This window comes from Setaria italica, chromosome VIII, assembly GCF_000263155.2.
Source record: "Setaria italica strain Yugu1 chromosome VIII, Setaria_italica_v2.0, whole genome shotgun sequence".
NCBI lineage: Eukaryota > Viridiplantae > Streptophyta > Magnoliopsida > Poales > Poaceae > Setaria > Setaria italica.
Window position 1 is genome coordinate 8,314,921 of NC_028457.1, and position 18,822 is coordinate 8,333,742.

At 44.0% G+C, this 18,822-nt stretch overlaps 3 protein-coding genes across 3 annotated transcripts; 2 read left to right on the plus strand and 1 right to left on the minus strand.

The window, feature by feature from the left end:
• Window positions 1-1,534: 1,534 nt before the first annotated feature.
• Window positions 1,535-2,666, minus strand: LOC101765106 (chitinase 2). Its single transcript, XM_004978909.2, has one exon. The coding sequence runs from the start codon at window positions 2,593-2,595 to the stop codon at window positions 1,735-1,737; it is 861 nt and encodes a 286-aa protein (XP_004978966.1). The 5' UTR covers window positions 2,596-2,666; the 3' UTR covers window positions 1,535-1,734.
• A 4,078-nt stretch (window positions 2,667-6,744) lies between these two features.
• On the plus strand, window positions 6,745-7,784 carry LOC101765914 (chitinase 2). Its single transcript, XM_004978911.2, has one exon. The coding sequence runs from the start codon at window positions 6,805-6,807 to the stop codon at window positions 7,663-7,665; it is 861 nt and encodes a 286-aa protein (XP_004978968.1). The 5' UTR covers window positions 6,745-6,804; the 3' UTR covers window positions 7,666-7,784.
• A 1,927-nt stretch (window positions 7,785-9,711) lies between these two features.
• On the plus strand, window positions 9,712-18,343 carry LOC101765503 (la-related protein 6B). Its single transcript, XM_004978910.3, has 10 exons — window positions 9,712-10,328; window positions 13,291-13,372; window positions 13,659-13,753; window positions 13,960-14,031; window positions 14,146-14,225; window positions 14,335-14,431; window positions 15,191-15,238; window positions 15,312-15,380; window positions 16,993-17,133; window positions 17,590-18,343. The coding sequence occupies exons 1-10, from the start codon at window positions 9,951-9,953 to the stop codon at window positions 17,947-17,949; spliced, it is 1,422 nt and encodes a 473-aa protein (XP_004978967.1). The 5' UTR covers window positions 9,712-9,950; the 3' UTR covers window positions 17,950-18,343.
• The last annotated feature ends 479 nt before the right edge of the window (window positions 18,344-18,822 follow it).

Consider the following 18,822-nt stretch of genomic DNA (forward strand, 5'->3'; position numbering starts at 1 on the left):
TTGTGTAGGGTCAACCCCACTCAATATTTCGGGTACGAAAGGAAAACTTTACAAAAACCCTTTCGAAAACGATCCCCTGCATGTGTTGAAAATTTAGCTTTACCGCAAATGAACTCTAGCCTATCCTTGTTGTGACCTGTGCATATACTTGTATCCCCCTCCGTGGATGGGGTTGGACTTGTTGAGTACGTTTGTACTCACCCTTGCTTCGTTGCTACAGTGGAAGACCCGGACTTCGTCGCCGAAGACCTCGAGTAGAGGTTGTGTCCGCACCCAACGCTGCATGTGGTGTTGGCCTACCCAAGATGCTGCTGCTGCCGTGTAGTCCCGAGTGCTGCCTTTTGGCAGTCGCTTGGTTAGCCGCCGTTATTTATTTACTGTTTATCGCTGCGTGGCTTTCACGCCCACTCCCTCGGGAGTTGTACGGTAACTGAATTATCTGTCGAATAAATGTGCTATCAGCCTCCTAGGACTGATATTTGTATCACATTTAAGTCTCTACTTATGTGGGGACGCTTCAATTGTGGGTTGAGAAATCCCTTTATGCCTCTCATCAACTACTTCTTCAGATGTTTTCGGAAGAAATTCAATAATTGACTACTATTTCACCTTAATATTGCTTGCAGGAACTTTGAATAAATAGGATGCATGATTTTGTTTGGCTGCAATCCCTGAACTTGGCTGTACCCAAGAAACTTGAGATGCAGGAGAACTTGATTCCACTTGAACATATTCAGTGCTTCCACCACTACTACATCATTTTTCTACTCTTGTTGCTCATTATCTTCTAGGAACAATGGCATTCTCCTCATGTTTCCCTACAAGTAATCTCTCATCTCTTTTTTAATTGCAATAGTGGTCCTCGCACACATTTTTACATCTCCATAGACCATAGCCACTTGCCAAGTACTGCTTCAGCCTTTTAATCCCTCCACAAACCATGATATCTCAAAGGGTGCATGTCACTTGATCTCTATTCTCATGGTTTGCTCAATAGCCATACTTGTAATGAAAAAATAAATTTTTGATGCTAGACATTTTTGGTTTCTCACATATGCTTCTGTCCAAACAAATATTGACCGAAGAACATATCGTAAGGTAAAAGATATAGATAATAATAAAAAAATAACTTCATATATTTATCAATATTTTTTTGCCTCTACAATCTAAGTTTGTTGAGGAAGACTGCAAGCGCTTTATTCATCAATCCATTTGTGAAATATATGCCTTTCTTTGGAAAGTTTCTCTATAGTCATTTTGTTAGATATAATTTTTTTTCAAGAAAGAATACGTTTGTTTTAGAATGTGAGCTCAAAGATGTGTATCTTAAAATGTTCTAGAGTATGGGGGCAAGACGAGGCAAGAATATGTATATAGTAGAAAAAGGACTCTATTCAATTCATATGCCAATACAAAATATCTTTCTCAACCATGGTATGGTATTAAATAATTAGTTGGGAAAATATCATGCATTTCTTATGAGAAAATTTGTATGCTAATTATGGGTGAATTTTCTCGCTTGCAAATTGCCAACCTTTGGAAAAATTAGCATATAAAATTGATCCATATGATTTAGGCTTGGAAACACAACCTTTGTTCGCTTTATTCATTCATACCACAGCAACACCGCCAGCGCACGTAGGCGTAGAGGCGTGATTATTCCTTACTATTAAATATTTTGTGTGAGTGTGTCCATCCATAGGCAGCAGAGTAGAGGCGCCATCCGATCACAGATCAATGGTTGGCAATGATCTGCTGCCCCTGGATCTCGTACTTGAAGCCGTAGCTGCTCTTCTTGGAGCTGTCCGCTGACCAGATGAAGAGCCCCGGCAGCTTGTTCTGCCGCTGCAGCTCCTTGGCCGCGTTGATGCCGAGGTCCGGCGAGATCAGCCCGGTCGTGTTCCCGGTCATGAAGCTGGCGAGGACCTTGCCGCCGGGGTAGTTCGCCGACTGCTGGTCGTAGAACTGGACGTACAAGGGGACGTCGGTGTTGTCGCCGTAGCCGTAGAACTGGAAGTTGACGTAGTCGATCACGCCGTTGTACTTGCGCCACAGCGGCTGGTAGTACCTCTGGATCGTCGGGTCCTCAAACGGCGCTATGGAGGTCGTGATCCACGGCATGTTCGCCTTCAGCTGCGTCAGGAGGCGGCCCATGCACTCGACGAAGGTGTTCACGTCGGCGCCGGCGGCGAAGTGCTCGTAGTCGACGTCGACGCCGTCGAGCTCGTACGTGTTGATGATGTTCGTGAGCGACGTCGCGGCGTTGGCCACCCACGAGTTGATGGACGTCGGGGTGAAGACGGCCTTGGTGATGTCCTGCACGCTGTCGCCGCCGATACCCACCATGACGGCGACGTTCGGGTGCGCGGCCTTGATGGAGGCCACGGCGGCGGGGGACAGATTGCCCGTGTCCCAGAACGGGCTGAACACGCCGTTCGTCGGCACCGGTGTGGGCTGCTGGTTCACCGGTGTGTAGTCGATGGCGAAGGAGAGGATGAAGTGGAAGCTGACGAAGGCGTTGATGGGCACGTCGGAGAACCGCACGCCGGTGAACTGCGCGCCGATGTACTCCCGGAAGAGGTAGCCGTTCGTCATGGCTGACCGAGATCGAGATGAGCTCCGGTTGCTGACTTGCTGTGTCTTGAAGCAAGCAAAGGTAGTGCCGTGCACACATCGATGGAGGAGGCGAGGGGGCAGATTTATAGGCGTCGTGTTTTGCTTCTGATCGTCTGCATGGATGCGTGCAGCGAATTACCAAAGTCATGTCATGTCCGTGAAACACTAATTTTCTAGTCAGTACCAGTGCTCTGTCACGTTAACAAGGAATAAGTCCATATTATCTGCCAACGACGACTTTGCATAACGGATATGCTAAAAGGATATTTGATGAACACACTATGGAAAAAGAAAAATACAATAATGCCAAAAATGTATTTTAAATATATAATCAATAGTTGAAGGATATTTATTATAAAATTATATTTCTCATTTTTATATGAATATTTATATATGTGGCACGCCGTTTTTGATGATATCAATTGACAAACGATCGACCAAATGAGCTTTTCTCTGATTATTGTTCACTTATCCGAGACGTCCTGATCGTTGCCACCGCACTGGCAAATAAAAAGACCATGTACAACCACAAGAGGGTCAAGTGGTCTCAATTTTTAGGTTCAGTGGGTTACTGCATCCGTTCTGTATAGATGGTGAGCATGTGGACCTTTTGCAAGTAGGAAGTGAGTCGAGCTTGGGAGGTGTGGTCGTGCACTCTAACCCCATCTAGGTTCGAGTCCTTTTAACTCAAATTTGAGTGTCTATTTCTTCTTCTTAATGAAAAATCGTTAGTGTCTAGCATTGCAGACTTGCACATTTTCCCTTTGAATTGTCGTGGAAAAAGGATACCCATTTGGAAACAGTGACCTTGCATATTGCCGACCTCCATATGCGTAGACTAGCTAGCAAGCATACAAATATCTGCCTAGACAAAAGTCGAAGGAGATCAGAACTTGAGCGTCGAGAGCGACTTATATAGCCCAGGAGCAATCCTTTCTGCTGCAACTTGGGGGGATAGTGGATATACCATTATTGAGACATGCCATCCCATATGCATATGCCCCCGAGTGTATGTGCAACAGGGATCGACACGACGGGACCACCGCATACACATCTCAACTTTCTCCGTCTACAAACGTAAGGATTTGTGGTTTGTTCCGAGCCAGACAATTATAGGTCGGACCAAGATTGTATATAGAAAAGGCTAATAATTAATATTTATGGTATAAAATTAAAATGATTCGATCTATTATGAAATATATTTTCATACTTCACTTTTTCTAATAATGTTGCATAGATGCTAGTTAATACTTGTCACTATATAAACTTGATCAGGCTTTAATTAATTTGTATAGTTGATCAACTTAGGACAATAAATCAGAAGTCCACGTGTCAATGTCAGATGATGGAGTGTTACTCCGGCAAAGTTGGCTTGTTGCGTATGCGAAACAGCACACATGCGCAGTCCCGGTTGCTACGCTGCTGCCCTCGCACACACGACAGAAATCACCTTATTAGAGCCGCCGGGCCGGGGTAATAGCTGGAGGACTGGAGGAGGAGCCCCACGCGTCCTTCCACGCGGCCGGCGCCGAAAGAAGAAGACTTTGCCATGCGACCCGGCGCGCGCGTCTCTCGGCGCAAAGCTCGCGCAGAGCCTCCGATGTTGAATTCTCCCCGGCCGGCCGGCCGGCGTGTTGTTTCATCGATCAAGAGCGCTCCTTGAAGCCAGCGGCGGCCGCCAGCCGGGCTCTACTTGTACTGCTACGAGCTTATCCCATGCAGTACGTACGTTCACGTGATGAGCTAGGGCGTCGTCGGCCACGCAGGTCATCGGCCGGATGCATGTGACCCGGGTGAGGTCATCGATCGCCGGCGGCTTGCGGAACACCGCAGGTCAGCCACTGGCGGTGGAAGTCGACACGCGGCACGCGTTCGTACTTCGTACACGCACGTACGTAGCTCGCCTCCGTGCATCCACAATAGGTCCGCCTCGTCGAGCTAAGCTATAAGGAGCGCATCCGGATCCGTAGTAATTATTTGCCGAGAATCCAGCGCTAGCTGTGCATGTAAAGCTAGGCCCGCTTGAATCAGGTTGTGTGGATTTTAAAAAGCTAGCTAGATTCTGGATGGATTTTCAGGATCTGGAAAATCTGGATGGTATTGTTTGAATCTAAAAATCCGATTGTATGGTTGTTTGTTAGATAAATGTCTTTCATGCCCGCTCGCTGCTATCTAGAAGGACGATGAGCAGAAATGTAAAATATGCATGCAGAATCTGGTAGAAGCAAACCCTTGAGCAGCTTTTATAGGGTAATTTTGATTCCGGTCAATTCACCTACCCACGTCAAATCCCGGCACACAGTAAAGTCTGCAATTTTTCACCATATATGATTAGCTTTTTAATTATAAAGTTGTGGTCCCATTATCTAAATATTTCTATTTTTTAGATGAAAATTTATGAGTATTCGAATATCAAAAATTTAAATAGCATTTGTTTTCCTGGAATCAACATGCCCCAACATGGGAACAATATTTTTGTACCATTTTCTCATATTGTCCAATTTCAGAATGAGTTGAACGAGTAATATAATACTGCTTTATTATGTAATCCATTCGTCCCAAATAACTATTTGTTTTGGATTTTCTAAGTACATATAGCTTTTGATATCACCTAGATATATACTATGTCTAGATATATGGCAAAAGTTATGCATCTAGAAAAGTCAATACGAATATCCCCTTTGTTCCAAATTGTAGGTCATTTTCCTTTTTCTAGATACATAGATTTTGCTATGTATCTAGACATAATAATCTACAATTTGAAACGGAGGAAGTAGTATTTTGGGATGGAGGAAGTAATTATTGTTGTTAGATCACATCACTGGTGGTGTCAACGCATCGGCTCCGAAGTAAACAGGATTGATAAGATCTCAACACAACCTGTCAACTGATCCTTGAGGATACACTACTACGCAAACATTCAAATCCAGCATCACCGCCAGTTTTGATTTCGTCGGCAAAAGGTCGGCGGTGATAGGGAACCATCACTGCCAGATCTAGAACCGGCGGTGATAGTTATTAAAAAAATAAAAAGAAGAAATTCCACCCGCTGGGCTGGCCACACCCCACCGGATCCGGCCGGCCGCATCCGATTCGGCCGGTGCACCCCGCTGGAGCCCCACCGCGCGGTTTGCACACCAGAGCATCGAAGAGAGGGGGAGGGGGGGAGAGAGCTCACACACCGTGCCGTTGCCGCCAGCTGCCTCTCACCCGTTGCGTGACCTCATCGCGCCGTCGGCCGCCCCTCACCCCGTCACCACCGGTCGTCCCTCCATCGGCGGCGCCGCTCCCTCCATACTAGTGAGGAGCGAGCGGAGGGGGGAGGGCACCTTCGGCCGCGGCCGCTACCGCACCGCCGTGAGAGGGAAGGTAGAGAGAGGAAGAGAGAGGGGGCGGAGAGAAAGGACGCGGGGAGAGAGAGGACGTGAGGGAGAGACGAGAGGATAAGGCGGGCGTGACCGTGTGAGGAAGAGAGGAGTGCTCGTGAGTGGATAAGGCGGACGTGAGGTGCTATATATGAATGGAGGTGGATAAACTTTTCAGGTCCGAACCTTAGGGCATCACTGTCGGTTCCAAATATGAGCCGACTCGTAATTGGAACCGGCAGTGATGGTATATGGTCACCGCCGGTTTTAGTTTTCACCGTCGGATCATATAAAAAACCGACGGTGAGAACTTATTACCGTCGGATGGCTGAAAAGCGGTGGTGATGATATTTTCTATAGCAGCGATACATGATCCTTACTAACAAGTAACTTACTTCGCAGAGACCGTGAGAAAACACATAAACCACCGGTGTCCAGTGTTCTCATTTCTTTTAAGTTTACGTTAGCATACTAAAAGAAATATATCTCTAAAGAAGTCATGTGAGTTATTACACAGTCAGATACCCAGCCGTAGTCAGAAGGTTCAGTGGAATTCTATGGCCTAGCAGCCAAAGTTGACCCATTCCTTAAATATTGCAGCGAGAAAAATCCCAGATTCCCAATTTTCTAGAACATGGCGGCATGGCTTTGGCTTGTTTCTTCTCTGATCTGCTCGCCTGCTGGCAACTACCAGAGTCAAACATGCATGTACAACCACTATATATATGCCACCTCGCGTCCTCCATTGATGTGTGCACGGCACTGCATAATATAGCTGCTTCGAGACAGAGACGATAATCAGAGGTCATCTTCTTTGTCAGCCATGACGAACGGCTACCTGTTCCGGGAGTACATCGGCGCGCAGTTCACCGGCGTGCAGTTCTCCGACGTGCCCATCAACGCCTTCGTCAGCTTCCACTTCATCCTCTCCTTCGCCATCGACTACACCCCGGTGAACCAGCAGCCGACGCCGGCGCCGACCAACGGCGTGTTCAGCCCGTTCTGGGACACGGGCAGCCTGTCCCCGGCCGCCGTGGCCGCCATCAAGGCCGCGCACCCGAACGTCGCCGTCATGGCGGGGCTCGGCGGCGACAGCGTGCAGGACGTCGTCAAGGCCGTCTTCACCCCGACCTCCGTCGACTCGTGGGTGGCCAACGCGGTGTCGTCGCTCACGGGCATCATCAACACCTACAGGCTAGACGGCGTCGACGTCGACTACGAGCACTTCGCCGCCGGCGCCGACGTGGGCACGTTCGTCGAGTGCGTCGGCCGGCTCCTGACGGAGCTGAAGAAGAGGATGCCCAACATCGCCACCTCCATCGCGCCGTTCGCGGACACGGAGATCCAGAGGTACTACAAGCCGCTGTGGAGCAAGTACTCCGGCGTGATCGACTACGTCAACTTCCAGTTCTACGGCTACGGCGACAACACCGACGTCGCCCAGTACGTGAGGTTCTACGACGAGCAGGTGGGCAACTACCCGGGGGCCAAGGTCCTCGCCAGCTTCAAGACCGGCAACGTCACCGGGCTGATCTCGCCGGACCTCGGCGTCAGCGCCGCCAAGGAGCTGCAGCGGCAGAACAAGCTGCCGGGGCTCTTCATCTGGTCGGCGGACAGCTCCAAGAAGAGCAGCTACGGCTTCAAGTACGAGACCGAGGCGCAGCAGATCATCGCCAACCATTGATCTGTGATCGAACGGTCAAATCTTGCCATCAAAGGACTTAAATAAGGATCAGCTTCTTCTTTTTTTCTGAAAGAATAATAAGGAATAAAGATTTTATAAAGCCATCTTTTGAAGTATCATTGCGTATGAGGCCGGCGAGAGGGATTATCATCCATGGATGTGGTGAGTCTCGGAGTGGTCAGCGTGGACGCATGGTAGGCTACTTTGTTCTCGGCCCAGTTTGACCTCTTGCCACCAATGCCCCTCTCACGCTGCCACGCAAATGCATTTTTTTTCTTTGCAGGCGGACAAGCCAAAACAGGGCTAACAAAATGCTCGCTTGTGCGCAGCCCCGCTGCACCTTTAACGCCGATGTATAGTTTCAGCGCACTCTTACTTAAAAAAAAGTATCATATCAGCTTTTCAACGAAATAAAGATATCACTTTCAATGTTTCATTGCACAATTTCATAGATAATTATATGCATCATTTATTTTTAACATGATGTTATGATCAAATTTGTCATGTCATGAAACCATAACATGCTCAGTGCAAGTTTCATGGGACTTGGTAAATGTGCCAAGTGGATTTCATGGGGATGAAACTCCCTTCTCCTCTCTCCTCATAATTAACCAGTCAAGTCAGCAGTTTTGTTGATGTGGCATGTGATTTAATTCCTATGAAATTCCATGACACTTCCATTGAGACTGGCCTTAATTAATGTAGTTTGACACCTGAATGTAAAAAATATCCTAGAAATGCAAGTCAAATATTATGGGCTCACCAAAATTGGTAAGACTTTCCTAGCACTCAATTAAACATGCAACTTTTGGCTACTTCTAAATGATCCCAGCTTAACCTTACCAAAAAATGTCGAAAAAGGGTGGAGGCTCATGATCTACTTTGTGCTCGGCTTGTTTTTGACTTGTTTCAATATCAACTCGAGTTCTAAATGAGCCAAGCTCACCCTTGTCCCCAAAGTTCTAAGATTTTTGAGCTTTGAGATTTGAAAGCTTTGGTAAGCTCCTGCTTTTACTAATATATGTGACTCTGTGAGGTGTATTTTAATTTTCTTTGTATATTGTCTAATTTCTCCAAGTCTACAAACAAGACAATGACTCAAGTCTAGTACTATAGTAATTTTTAATTAACTAAGTTTATGATCGATTTCTTTAGGCTCGTGAACTACTTGTGTTTGATTTGCTTTTAAGCTTGACTTGATATCCACATAATTACAAGCAAAAAAAGAAACTTGAGCTTAGTTGTAGGCTCGGACGATCCTGAGAATGGAATCGAGCTTGACTCGACGCTTTAGCAAGTCCAAGCCTAAAAACAATGAGATTGATCGAGCTCGTCTCATTTTCAGTTTCTACCATTTTCATATTCTTCTACATCTTGTCCGCTTCCTTATGTACCTTTTTTTCCTTCATCTTGGACATCCTTTTGTTGCCATGTGCCACCTCATAATGATTGATTAGTATCAAGCATCTATTTAACCTCATCCTTAGTACTCTATTTGTTTGAAATTATAGGTCATTTTGATTTTTTTAATTCATAGATTTTATTATAAATCTTGACATAACTTATATCCAGATGAATAAAAGAACTATAAATTTTGAAAAATCAAAACGACCACGTACGGAGTATATCATAAATTTTAAATCCAAAAAAAACCTAAACCTCGTCCTGTGGCTGATGCAAATTTCCCAAGCTTTCACCATTTCCAGGCCAAGTACAGCAGGAAAAAAAGAACTATAGCGCGCACGCGGCAGGGATCAATATCATACTAACGGACACGACAGCCACGGGTGCGGTCCGCCTCGATCCAATCCACCCTGCTGCTGCCACCTCTCTCCCTCTCCTCCGGGCCCCACACCCTAGTCAACCTCAGTCCCCTCCCCTCCCCCCCACCTCCCGTACACCGCGTCCATACACCGCACGCCGCAACCCACATCCCAACACCAACACATGACAGACCCACCGCACCATGCACCGTGTCCACGCGCCCCCGGACAGTCCACCTCCCTCCCGCTCCGATCGGAGGAGGCGGAGCGCCGCGGCGCCGACCAGTGGCAGTCCCGATCTCCCCGGGGAAGCCAAAAAAAAAAAAACCCTGCGCCTATAAACACCCGACCTCGCCGGCGCGCGCGCGAGCTCCGAGAAACCCTCCCCTTCTCCGCCGCGCCGCTACCCTAACCAGCTGACCTTGCTCGCTGTATCTATGCTCGAGCTGCTAGCTCCTAGTTGTTGCTACTACCACCGCGGCCGCTGCTGATCGTTGGTGGCGCGGAAACCATAGCCTCCCGATGGAACATGGTGGTTCGGGGCCGGCGGCGGAGGAGGAGCGGCCGGCGGGGGGGCTTCCGCGGAGCGGCTCCGCCAGCCGCCTCAACGCGCAGGCGCCGGAGTTCGTTCCGCGCGCGGCGGCGGCGGCGCCCCCACAGCCGCCGCCGCCGCAGGCGGTAGTGCGCCTGTTCCCACCGCCTCCCCCCGCGGCGTTCTTCGTCGCGGGGCCGCCGCCCCCGCCGCCGCCGTTCGAGTACTACGCGGCGGCGGTTGCTGGTGGTGGTGCCAGGTTCGGCGGTCCCCCCGGCGCCGCCGCAGGGGCGGAGCAGGAGGTCGACGCCGAGTCGCCGGCGAGGGACGTGGGCTTCGACGACCCGGTGCACAAGATCAGGAAGCAGGTGGGTTGATGCTCCTCTGCTTGATTCGATAGGCCTAGATCAGGGACGGAGTTTCCTCAATTTTTTTAGTCTCGTAGAAGCTGCTAGCTTTCTAGCTAACTTTAGATGCTTCTCTCTGTTGCTCGATGTGCTGCCCACTTCCATAGGCGCAATAACATTAGGAGTGAAATTTGCTACATCTTCTAGTCTCAGAGATGCTGGAACTGTTAGGCCTGAATTTGGGTTGATTGAAAAGGCAAAGCATTGCTCAGATTGAGCTGCATGCTCTTATAGGCTCGTAGTGACGGTTGTGTACCAGCTGCGTTGTGCACGTGGTGTTTAATTGAGGTGGAGTGGAGCTGCTACTAATCTAACTTGTAATTGAATGAGAAGGCATTTGTTGCTATGGTTAGCTGGATGCTCTTATAGTTATAGTAAGATTACTGACGGAGCTTTCTAGTCCTCTGTGCAGTGCAAGCAGTTTAGTTGAAAAGGATTTGCACCGGATGGAATGGATCTGCAAGCAATCTAACTTCTCAAATTTATTATCTGTAAGGATGGAGTACATTTTGATGGGTTAAGATGTTAGATAACTAATCCTTTGGTTGAGTAATAATGATGGAGGAAAAATTGGTGGGGTTCCCTAATATTTAATAATGGATTGATTCTTCAAGGTCCAGGGTCAGGGGTGATACTGGTGGACAGGGTGGGATGAAGACTGTAGCTGCATGTGGTGAATGGGTGAGGCAGTGGAAGCGATTGCCGGCGACTCGGTGTCACCGGCAATGGTGGGTGGTGATGTCATGTGCGGGGAAGGGACGTGGTGGTGCTAAGGCATAGAGGCAAAGGGGGTGACGGAACATGCGCATTGGGGGGGGGGGGGGGGGTAGCATGAGATGAGATTGAACCTCTTTTGTCCTTTTTCTTGCTTGATCCAAAAAGGGTGCATCACCTCTCGTTGCACTTGGCTCCCAAGTAACCAATAGATGGAATCCTTATAGATTGTACCACTCTTGCCTAAACAAACTTGAACAATTTCAACTTTCCTAACGAAGCCAGCCCATGATTCCGAAAGATAACCTTCGGGCAGGGCTGACTTCATGAAGAAAAAGGAAAGGGCACTCACACCCGTTCTGCTGGCGGCGGTTGTCCTTGCGTTGCTGGCTGCTGCCGTGCTCTGGGTCAGCTGGGCTGAGCCGGCCCATGGCCTGCCAGCCCATGCAGCCAGGCCTGTGACAGAGGATCGGCATTTTTATTCCTTTTAACGCATGTTAGTGGCAAAACTACTTGACATTCATGTTTTAGAGTATGCTCTGTAGTTGTGGTATCTACTCCCATTAGAACCTAAGTACCTAACACATCCCATGCTGCTGAGTGGTGGAAGCAGGAGGGTGGGTGCTCCTCTCCGTAGTTCCTTGTGCTGCCTACTTCGGTAGGCCCAATTAGATCACTAGATCAGGAGCGAAATTTGTTCAGTTTGCGATTTTTGTAGTCTCACAGGAGCTATCTGCTCTTTGGACCACTTTAGATGTTCCTCTCTTCACTCGATGTGCTACCCAGTTCCATAACAGCCAACCACATTAGAAATGGAATTTGCTTCATCTTGTAAGCTCAGATATCCTGGAACTGCTAGGCTACTTTAGATGCATTTGGGTTGCTTAAAAAGGTTGCAGGCCACTTTAAACAGCATTGTTCAGATTGAACTACAAGCTCTTACCTGAATATATTTTCCTATGATCTAACTTTTGTTACCTGAATACATATTGCAAGAGAAATTATCGGTCAAAGTATGATTTACGTAAAACCGCGCCTTATATTTGTTTATGTGTATTAGCAGCAAATAAATGCACCCAAATACATGACTTGTCAGTAGTGGTGGGCTGGTGGCTGGACAATAAATGCATACTTATCAGAAAAATATTCGTGAGGATAAAGAATGATATGATGTATTAGCAGCCAATAAATGCTCACTTCTCAGAAAATGTACTATGCAGTCTTATTTCACTGAGTTATATTTTCTAGGCATTAGAGCTCTAATTCTTTCATTGTGTTACTTGAGCAGAATCATATTTGGTATTAGCTAATTAGCATTATATCAGTTGTTTCCATGATTTTGTGTTATATATTACTTTCATTTTTTTGCTTTACTATTTGTCATAAGCAACAACTGCTCTTGTCATGCATAATTCTGCTGTAAAAATATTATAGCAGTCATCTTGGCCACTTCAGATTGAAAAGAAAAGGTTGTTCACATGCTTAATTTAGCAAATGGTTGTTTCATGAAATGCAATGTAATTATACTGGAAGATCCTTTGGTACGATCATGTCAATTAAACAGGTTCTTAGTGCGTATTGAGTAAAGTATAAGTAAGGGGGTGTTTGGATCCTGGAGCTAAAGTTTAGTCCGTGTCACATCAAATATTCGGAGGCTCCGTGTCACATCAAATATTCGGAGGCTAATTAGGAGGACTAAATATGAGTTAATTATAAAACTAATTACACAGATGGAGGCTGAACGGCGAGACGAATCTATTAAGCCTAATTAATCCATCATTAGCAAATGGTTACTGTAGCAGCACATTGTCAAATCATGGACTAATTAGGCTTAATAGATTCGTCTCGTTGTTTAGCCTCCATCTGTGCAATGGGTTTTGTAAATAATCTATGTTTAATACTCCTAATTAGTATCTAAACATTCGATATGATAGGGACTAAAGTTTAGCCTGGGGATCCAAACACCCCCTAAGTTGAATTGTGTATTCTTCTGTTTGTTCAATGCTTGATGCTCTCTGGTTCCAGTCTGTCAGTGCTTCATTTAATATTTGTAGTTCAGAGAGAGATTACTTTTAAATTTTTTATCCGAGATCCACAGCCTTTGTGATTGGTAGTAATCTGGAAAATCCAGTTAAAGGCAAAGTAGTATCTTACGGTATGTTATTTTTTATTTCTGTATTTACTAATTTCATGAAATCTGACCTTGTAGGTGGAGTATTATTTCAGTGATATAAACCTAGCAACTACTGAACATTTGATGAGGTTTATTTCGAAGGACCCTGAAGGATATGGTGAGTTGTATGCTTGCTTTTGAAGTTATTTCATTGAAATGTGGAATATGAAGTATCAAATCACCATCTGGTGTTGAATGTACAAGTTTTCTTTGGAATAGAAAATGTTTGATATTTAAAATTTATAGCTTTCTTTCCATAATTAGAATTTAGAAACCAAGTCATGTTTGAGCCATTGAGGTCTTGCTACCTTAAGGTGATGGTAATCAAAGTAGGGTTCCAAAGTGAATATAGACATAGACTATATTTATTCTAAAATACTGACGCACTTTCTCACTCAATGCAGTGCCAATATCAGTTGTTGGTGGCTTTAAGAAAATCAAGGCTTTGGTTCAAAGTAATTCCATGCTTGCTTCTGCTCTTCGGACTTCATCAAAACTTGTGAGTTCCATGACAATCAAATTGATAGTTACACCTGATACTAGCATAGATTATTTTGTTCTGTTTCTTTGTTCGCTCAATCCTTCATTGATGGTAGGCATAAGATTAGTGGCATCATACACTCACTGTTGCTTATGTTTCCCTTCAAATCGATATTAATTCTATCTGCAGCAGCAATATTTTTAATTATTTGGGCATATATACAGGTCGTTAGTGATGATGGGACAAGAGTAAAACGCCAGCAGCCATTCACAGAATCAGATTTAGAAGAACTCCAGGTGATTAGGAACTCTTTATATATGGAATGGCACTGCCATATTAATTCTATAGTATTCTCTACTAAAAAATCTATGGTAGACTGTCAGATAAGGAACACCTCTTCTGTGTTGCAGGCCCGAATTGTCGTCGCAGAAAATCTTCCAGATGACCATTGTTACCAGAATCTGATGAGGCTCTTTTCAGCTGCTGGCAGGTAAGCATTAATGTAGGTCTATGTAAAAGGCACTACTTACCTTTCAGTCTTGAAAACTGGATGAACCATATTCTGCATTTCTAATTTTTTATTTTTTGCCATGTTCAAGTGTGAGGACAATTCGGACTTGCTACCCTCAGACTCCAAACGGCACCGGTCCAGCTACTAACAGATCTGCCAAGCTAGATATGTTTTTTGCCAACAAAGTAATTTCCTTTTCTTTTTCTGCTTAAGCATCGTCTCGTATTGGAAATTGAATTCTATTATTTACTGTGGATAGGTGTTTCTGATAGTGTCCATTGAATCAGAACCAGATGTGCTTTTTACCAATAAAATAATTGCTCATCCTGTTCTTGGTAATTACTAAGAACCGAATTGTAGTGCTATTAGTAAATAATAACTATTCTGTGCATTGAATCTTCCCTGAATCCTGCATCCTAGGAAAGTGGAAAGAATCGAGCATCTAATAAGTAGTAATGTTTCTATGTATATGTAATAGCTTAATGGGATTTTAGAAAGCCTTAATGGTGTAGTGTCATTACAACACCTTGCCCTTGCATTTGAGGCACAACCCTTTTCTTTGTGGCTTTCATAGTTTGAGCAAGCTGTGGAAATTGGAGACCAAGCTTCCATCCTGACATGTCACAACACATATTGTGCTGGGAACATAAATGAAGTCTTAGTTTGTGCCATGTATCATGATACTATGGAAAAAATGAGAAAGAAAGAAAGAAAGAAAGAAAAGGCAAAAATCTGGAAAGTTCTCATGTAATTTTCATTTGCCTTTCTTTTTAAATATATTTCTCAAAGTGTCAAGCTTACGTACTGACCAGGGATAGAACAATGCTTCAAATTGCTAAACATATCGAATATTAAGATGCATGCTTGTCATAGTCTTGTCATACAATGATGCACCTTTTGCGCAATTATGTCTTGCCAAAATAATTTTTTTTCCTTGATGGCAGCTTCATGCTTTTGTTGAGTATGATACTATGGAAGATGCTTCCAGAGCGGTATGCATCTTTATCTCATTTTTACACATTTGTTTCGTACATGCATTATTTTATATTGCTTCATGTGGTACAGATTGTAGAACTTAATGATGAGAGGAACTGGAGAAGTGGGCTCAGAGTACGATTGTTGAGTACTTGCATGGTAATTATCTCTTTGACTTTATCAACTGCACATGAGATGATTTGGTGTTGCATTGATGTACAACTTCAACTTCATATACATACGTCAAGATAGTATTGCAATAGTATCTCAAGATGACATACTACAAATGGAGCATATGTATTTTTCTTCTATATAGCGAATGTTACACAGCAGTATAGCAGTTTTTGAAGGCTCAGATGCTTCCAGAAACAGGTTGCTTTTGAATATACATGAGTGAACAGAAGCCACTCAACAATGTCAAGCCCAAAGCTAGGACCAGACTCTTAGGAAAATGCTGCTTTTGAAGAAACAAAGTTATCTTGAACTTCTGTGCTATAGCTTATCAGTGATTTTGTTAATTGTGGTCATATGCCATATAAGCAATATTTTGACTTGTTTAGCACCTAATCAGCATGCTTCTGTGTTAAACTTAGGAGTCATGTCAATTTCAATTAGTTTTCTGATAAGGGGGGTTTGAAAACCTTTGCTTATATTTATTTGGAAAATATTCATTTGCACTGGCATAAAATAAATTTATATGAAAAATGTTAAAATTTATGAACTTCCACTCAGATAATTTGAGTTCTAATGTTGAATATTGTTACCAATTATAAAATCATAGAGAATTTATTGTGAGGTGACAACTTCTAAATTCCTTCAAAGGAATGAAATCCAATGTATCTTCAACATTTTTCGATAATTCTGCAACAGGATAAACTTTGTAGTAGCTCCTGCAGTTCATGATATATACATTTTGTTGTGTTACTGTGTTAATACTTAATTGTAATTGAAATAACTGTACTTAGCATTATAGAACAATTTTCCTGCAGTTCATGATATACATTTTGTTGTGTTACTGTGTTAATACTTAATTGTAATTGAAATAACTGTGTTAAGACTGGATTTATTTTTTAAATCGTGTGGTGTTTAGGCATAAAGCCACGATGAACGCATTCATTGTTTTGATTTCATATTATCCTCTTACCATAGTTAGTTGGGTCCACTGCAAAGTGCATTTGGCGAGCACTGTTTATTTACATACTTGAGTGAGATGAATTCAAAAGGGAGTTGTTTGGCATGCTCTCTGTGTATGTAGTCCTTCCTTTTACCAAAACAACGGTTTTCATTTATTTTTAGCAGAATGGAGTTTGTGTTGGTGTCAATAATGGCTACAATCATTTATCCACTTTTTGCTGGATATAATTTACTGCATGACTTTTTTCTTAAACAAGTAGGAGAGTTGCCCATCACTATATTAAGAATGAATAAAAGCTACTAATACGGGAAAAATAAATCCATACACCAACACATGCAAAAGGATGGACGTAGGAGGAAGTATTCTTCAAAACAAACTTATGCATCAAAAGTGTTTAATCACAATCCATTTCATTTCAAACACTGAACTGTGAGAAAGAACTTCCGTTGTAGGAAAAAAATTTGTGAACTTCAGAGGTTGTAATCAATTGAAATTTTGTGTATGTTAACTATGCTATTTTAAACTCATTTTTATATTGCAGATACAATCATGTCCACAATAATTTTTTTATTTTTCCTTTTTTAGCAAACAATTGTCTTGACTCTAATTTATTGTTGGCTGCTCTTTCGGGTTCAGATAAAGGGAGGTAAAGGGAAAAAGGGTGGTCATGAAGCTGATGGGTATGGTGACGAGGAGAATGTCTCGACATCTGATCAACGAAATGATAAACAATTAGAAGAGGCACCTCAACTATCAGATGCAGCTGGAGAACACATGGTACGAGTTCCTTTTACTCTCTAGGCTCATTCATTCTAATAGTGAAGGAGAAAAAAGAATCAAAGTAATACTCTGGCTATGCCAACATATTTTGAAATATGGGTACTAGGTGCAACACCAATATTGCTTATTCTTTGTACTTAGCTATTAAGGATTGAAAACCTAGACACCAAAAGGAAAAATGAAAAAAAATGAACCTTTGCTATTACTGCTTACCGGTTTTATACACGTGGAATATCACATCTGTGTATACTGGCAGGCTACCACTGTTTTGTATCCCTGCTTGTCACTGTACCTTGGATTGTTGGTTGGTAAAGAGAGCAATATTTCTGGCACTGTACAGGGTTTAATTTGTGTGTGGATTTTCACTAGTGTGTCTGGTCGCGTACCACCTCCAAAACTTGCTAAAGGGGTTTCTTTTTGTCACATGCCTGATAACATTTTGATTTTGTACAGACTGAGGATGGCACTGGAGATATGGGAAGAGGACGTGGCAGAGGCCGTGGGCGTGGTGGCAGAGGCCGAGGGCGTGGTTACCACCAATATAACAACAATCAACAGCACCAAAATCAGCAGCAGCAGCACCAAAATAGCAGTCAACATGGTAACAACCGTAACGGTGCCCATCCGGTTGGAACCCCACCATCTGGCCACCAAGTCAAGAATGAGCAACAGTCACAGCCGCAGCAACCCTCAGCAGCTAACAAACAGCCTCCAGGTCCTCGCATGCCGGATGGCACGCGTGGATTCGCCATGGGCAGAGGGAAGCCGCAATCATCAGCGCCCACTGTGGCTGCTTCTGAATCTGAACCTTGAATTTGAATGCGCAAATTGACAGACGAGAAGCATGGATTGTTGTTTGCCATGTTGATAGATATGGTGAGAGACTTGCCTTTTAGAAGTCTGTCCTCGGAGGTTGGCTTTCTAATTTATGGACCGTTACGTGTCTGCATGTGCTGTGTACTTCAAAACCAGCAGGGCGCTACTGGTTTGCGACTAGTACGTTTGCGGCCATTTTGTAAGATCATTTTTTTTTGCCCCCTTTGCTGCAGTTTTGGGTGTAAGACTTCGAAGCGAAAACACATGCTAAAAAAAGGAAAAGAAATTAAACATTGTAAAATGGTTGTGTTTGTTGGTGTGTGTTGTGACAAATGATTGCAGGAGACCGATGTCTTATGTTTATACTATTTTGGGGTTTATTTTCCATGAATGAATGGCACTGAATAACGGTAAACATTGCCCAATTGAATTGAATCTTCAGAGATTGTAACTCGCTGACTAAAGCAGAGCTGCATCAAATAATTAAACATCGAAATCGCAATTCTCAATTTACCATCTTTAATTCTTTATTTAGAAGGGTATGTTATTTGACCAATTGAATCATCAGATCATAGCAACTCCCCGGTTAAGGCATTGAACTCACAATCCTCGATTTGTCATCTACTCATCTCCATTTAGAAGGATATGTTTCGCTACCCTACATTTATTAAATATCGGAATAAAATTTATTTTGACTCTCAATTCTTCTATCCGCCTTTTAACCCGTGAGTCCTTTTTTTTTTCTTCGGGCAATGTGATAGTGGCTTCTCCTATAAATTGCACACACAGAAACAAAAGCAAACAAAGAGAGGATGGCTAGCCACGAAATGCCAATTGAGGGAAGAATCATGGCAATGCCACCCCCAAGGC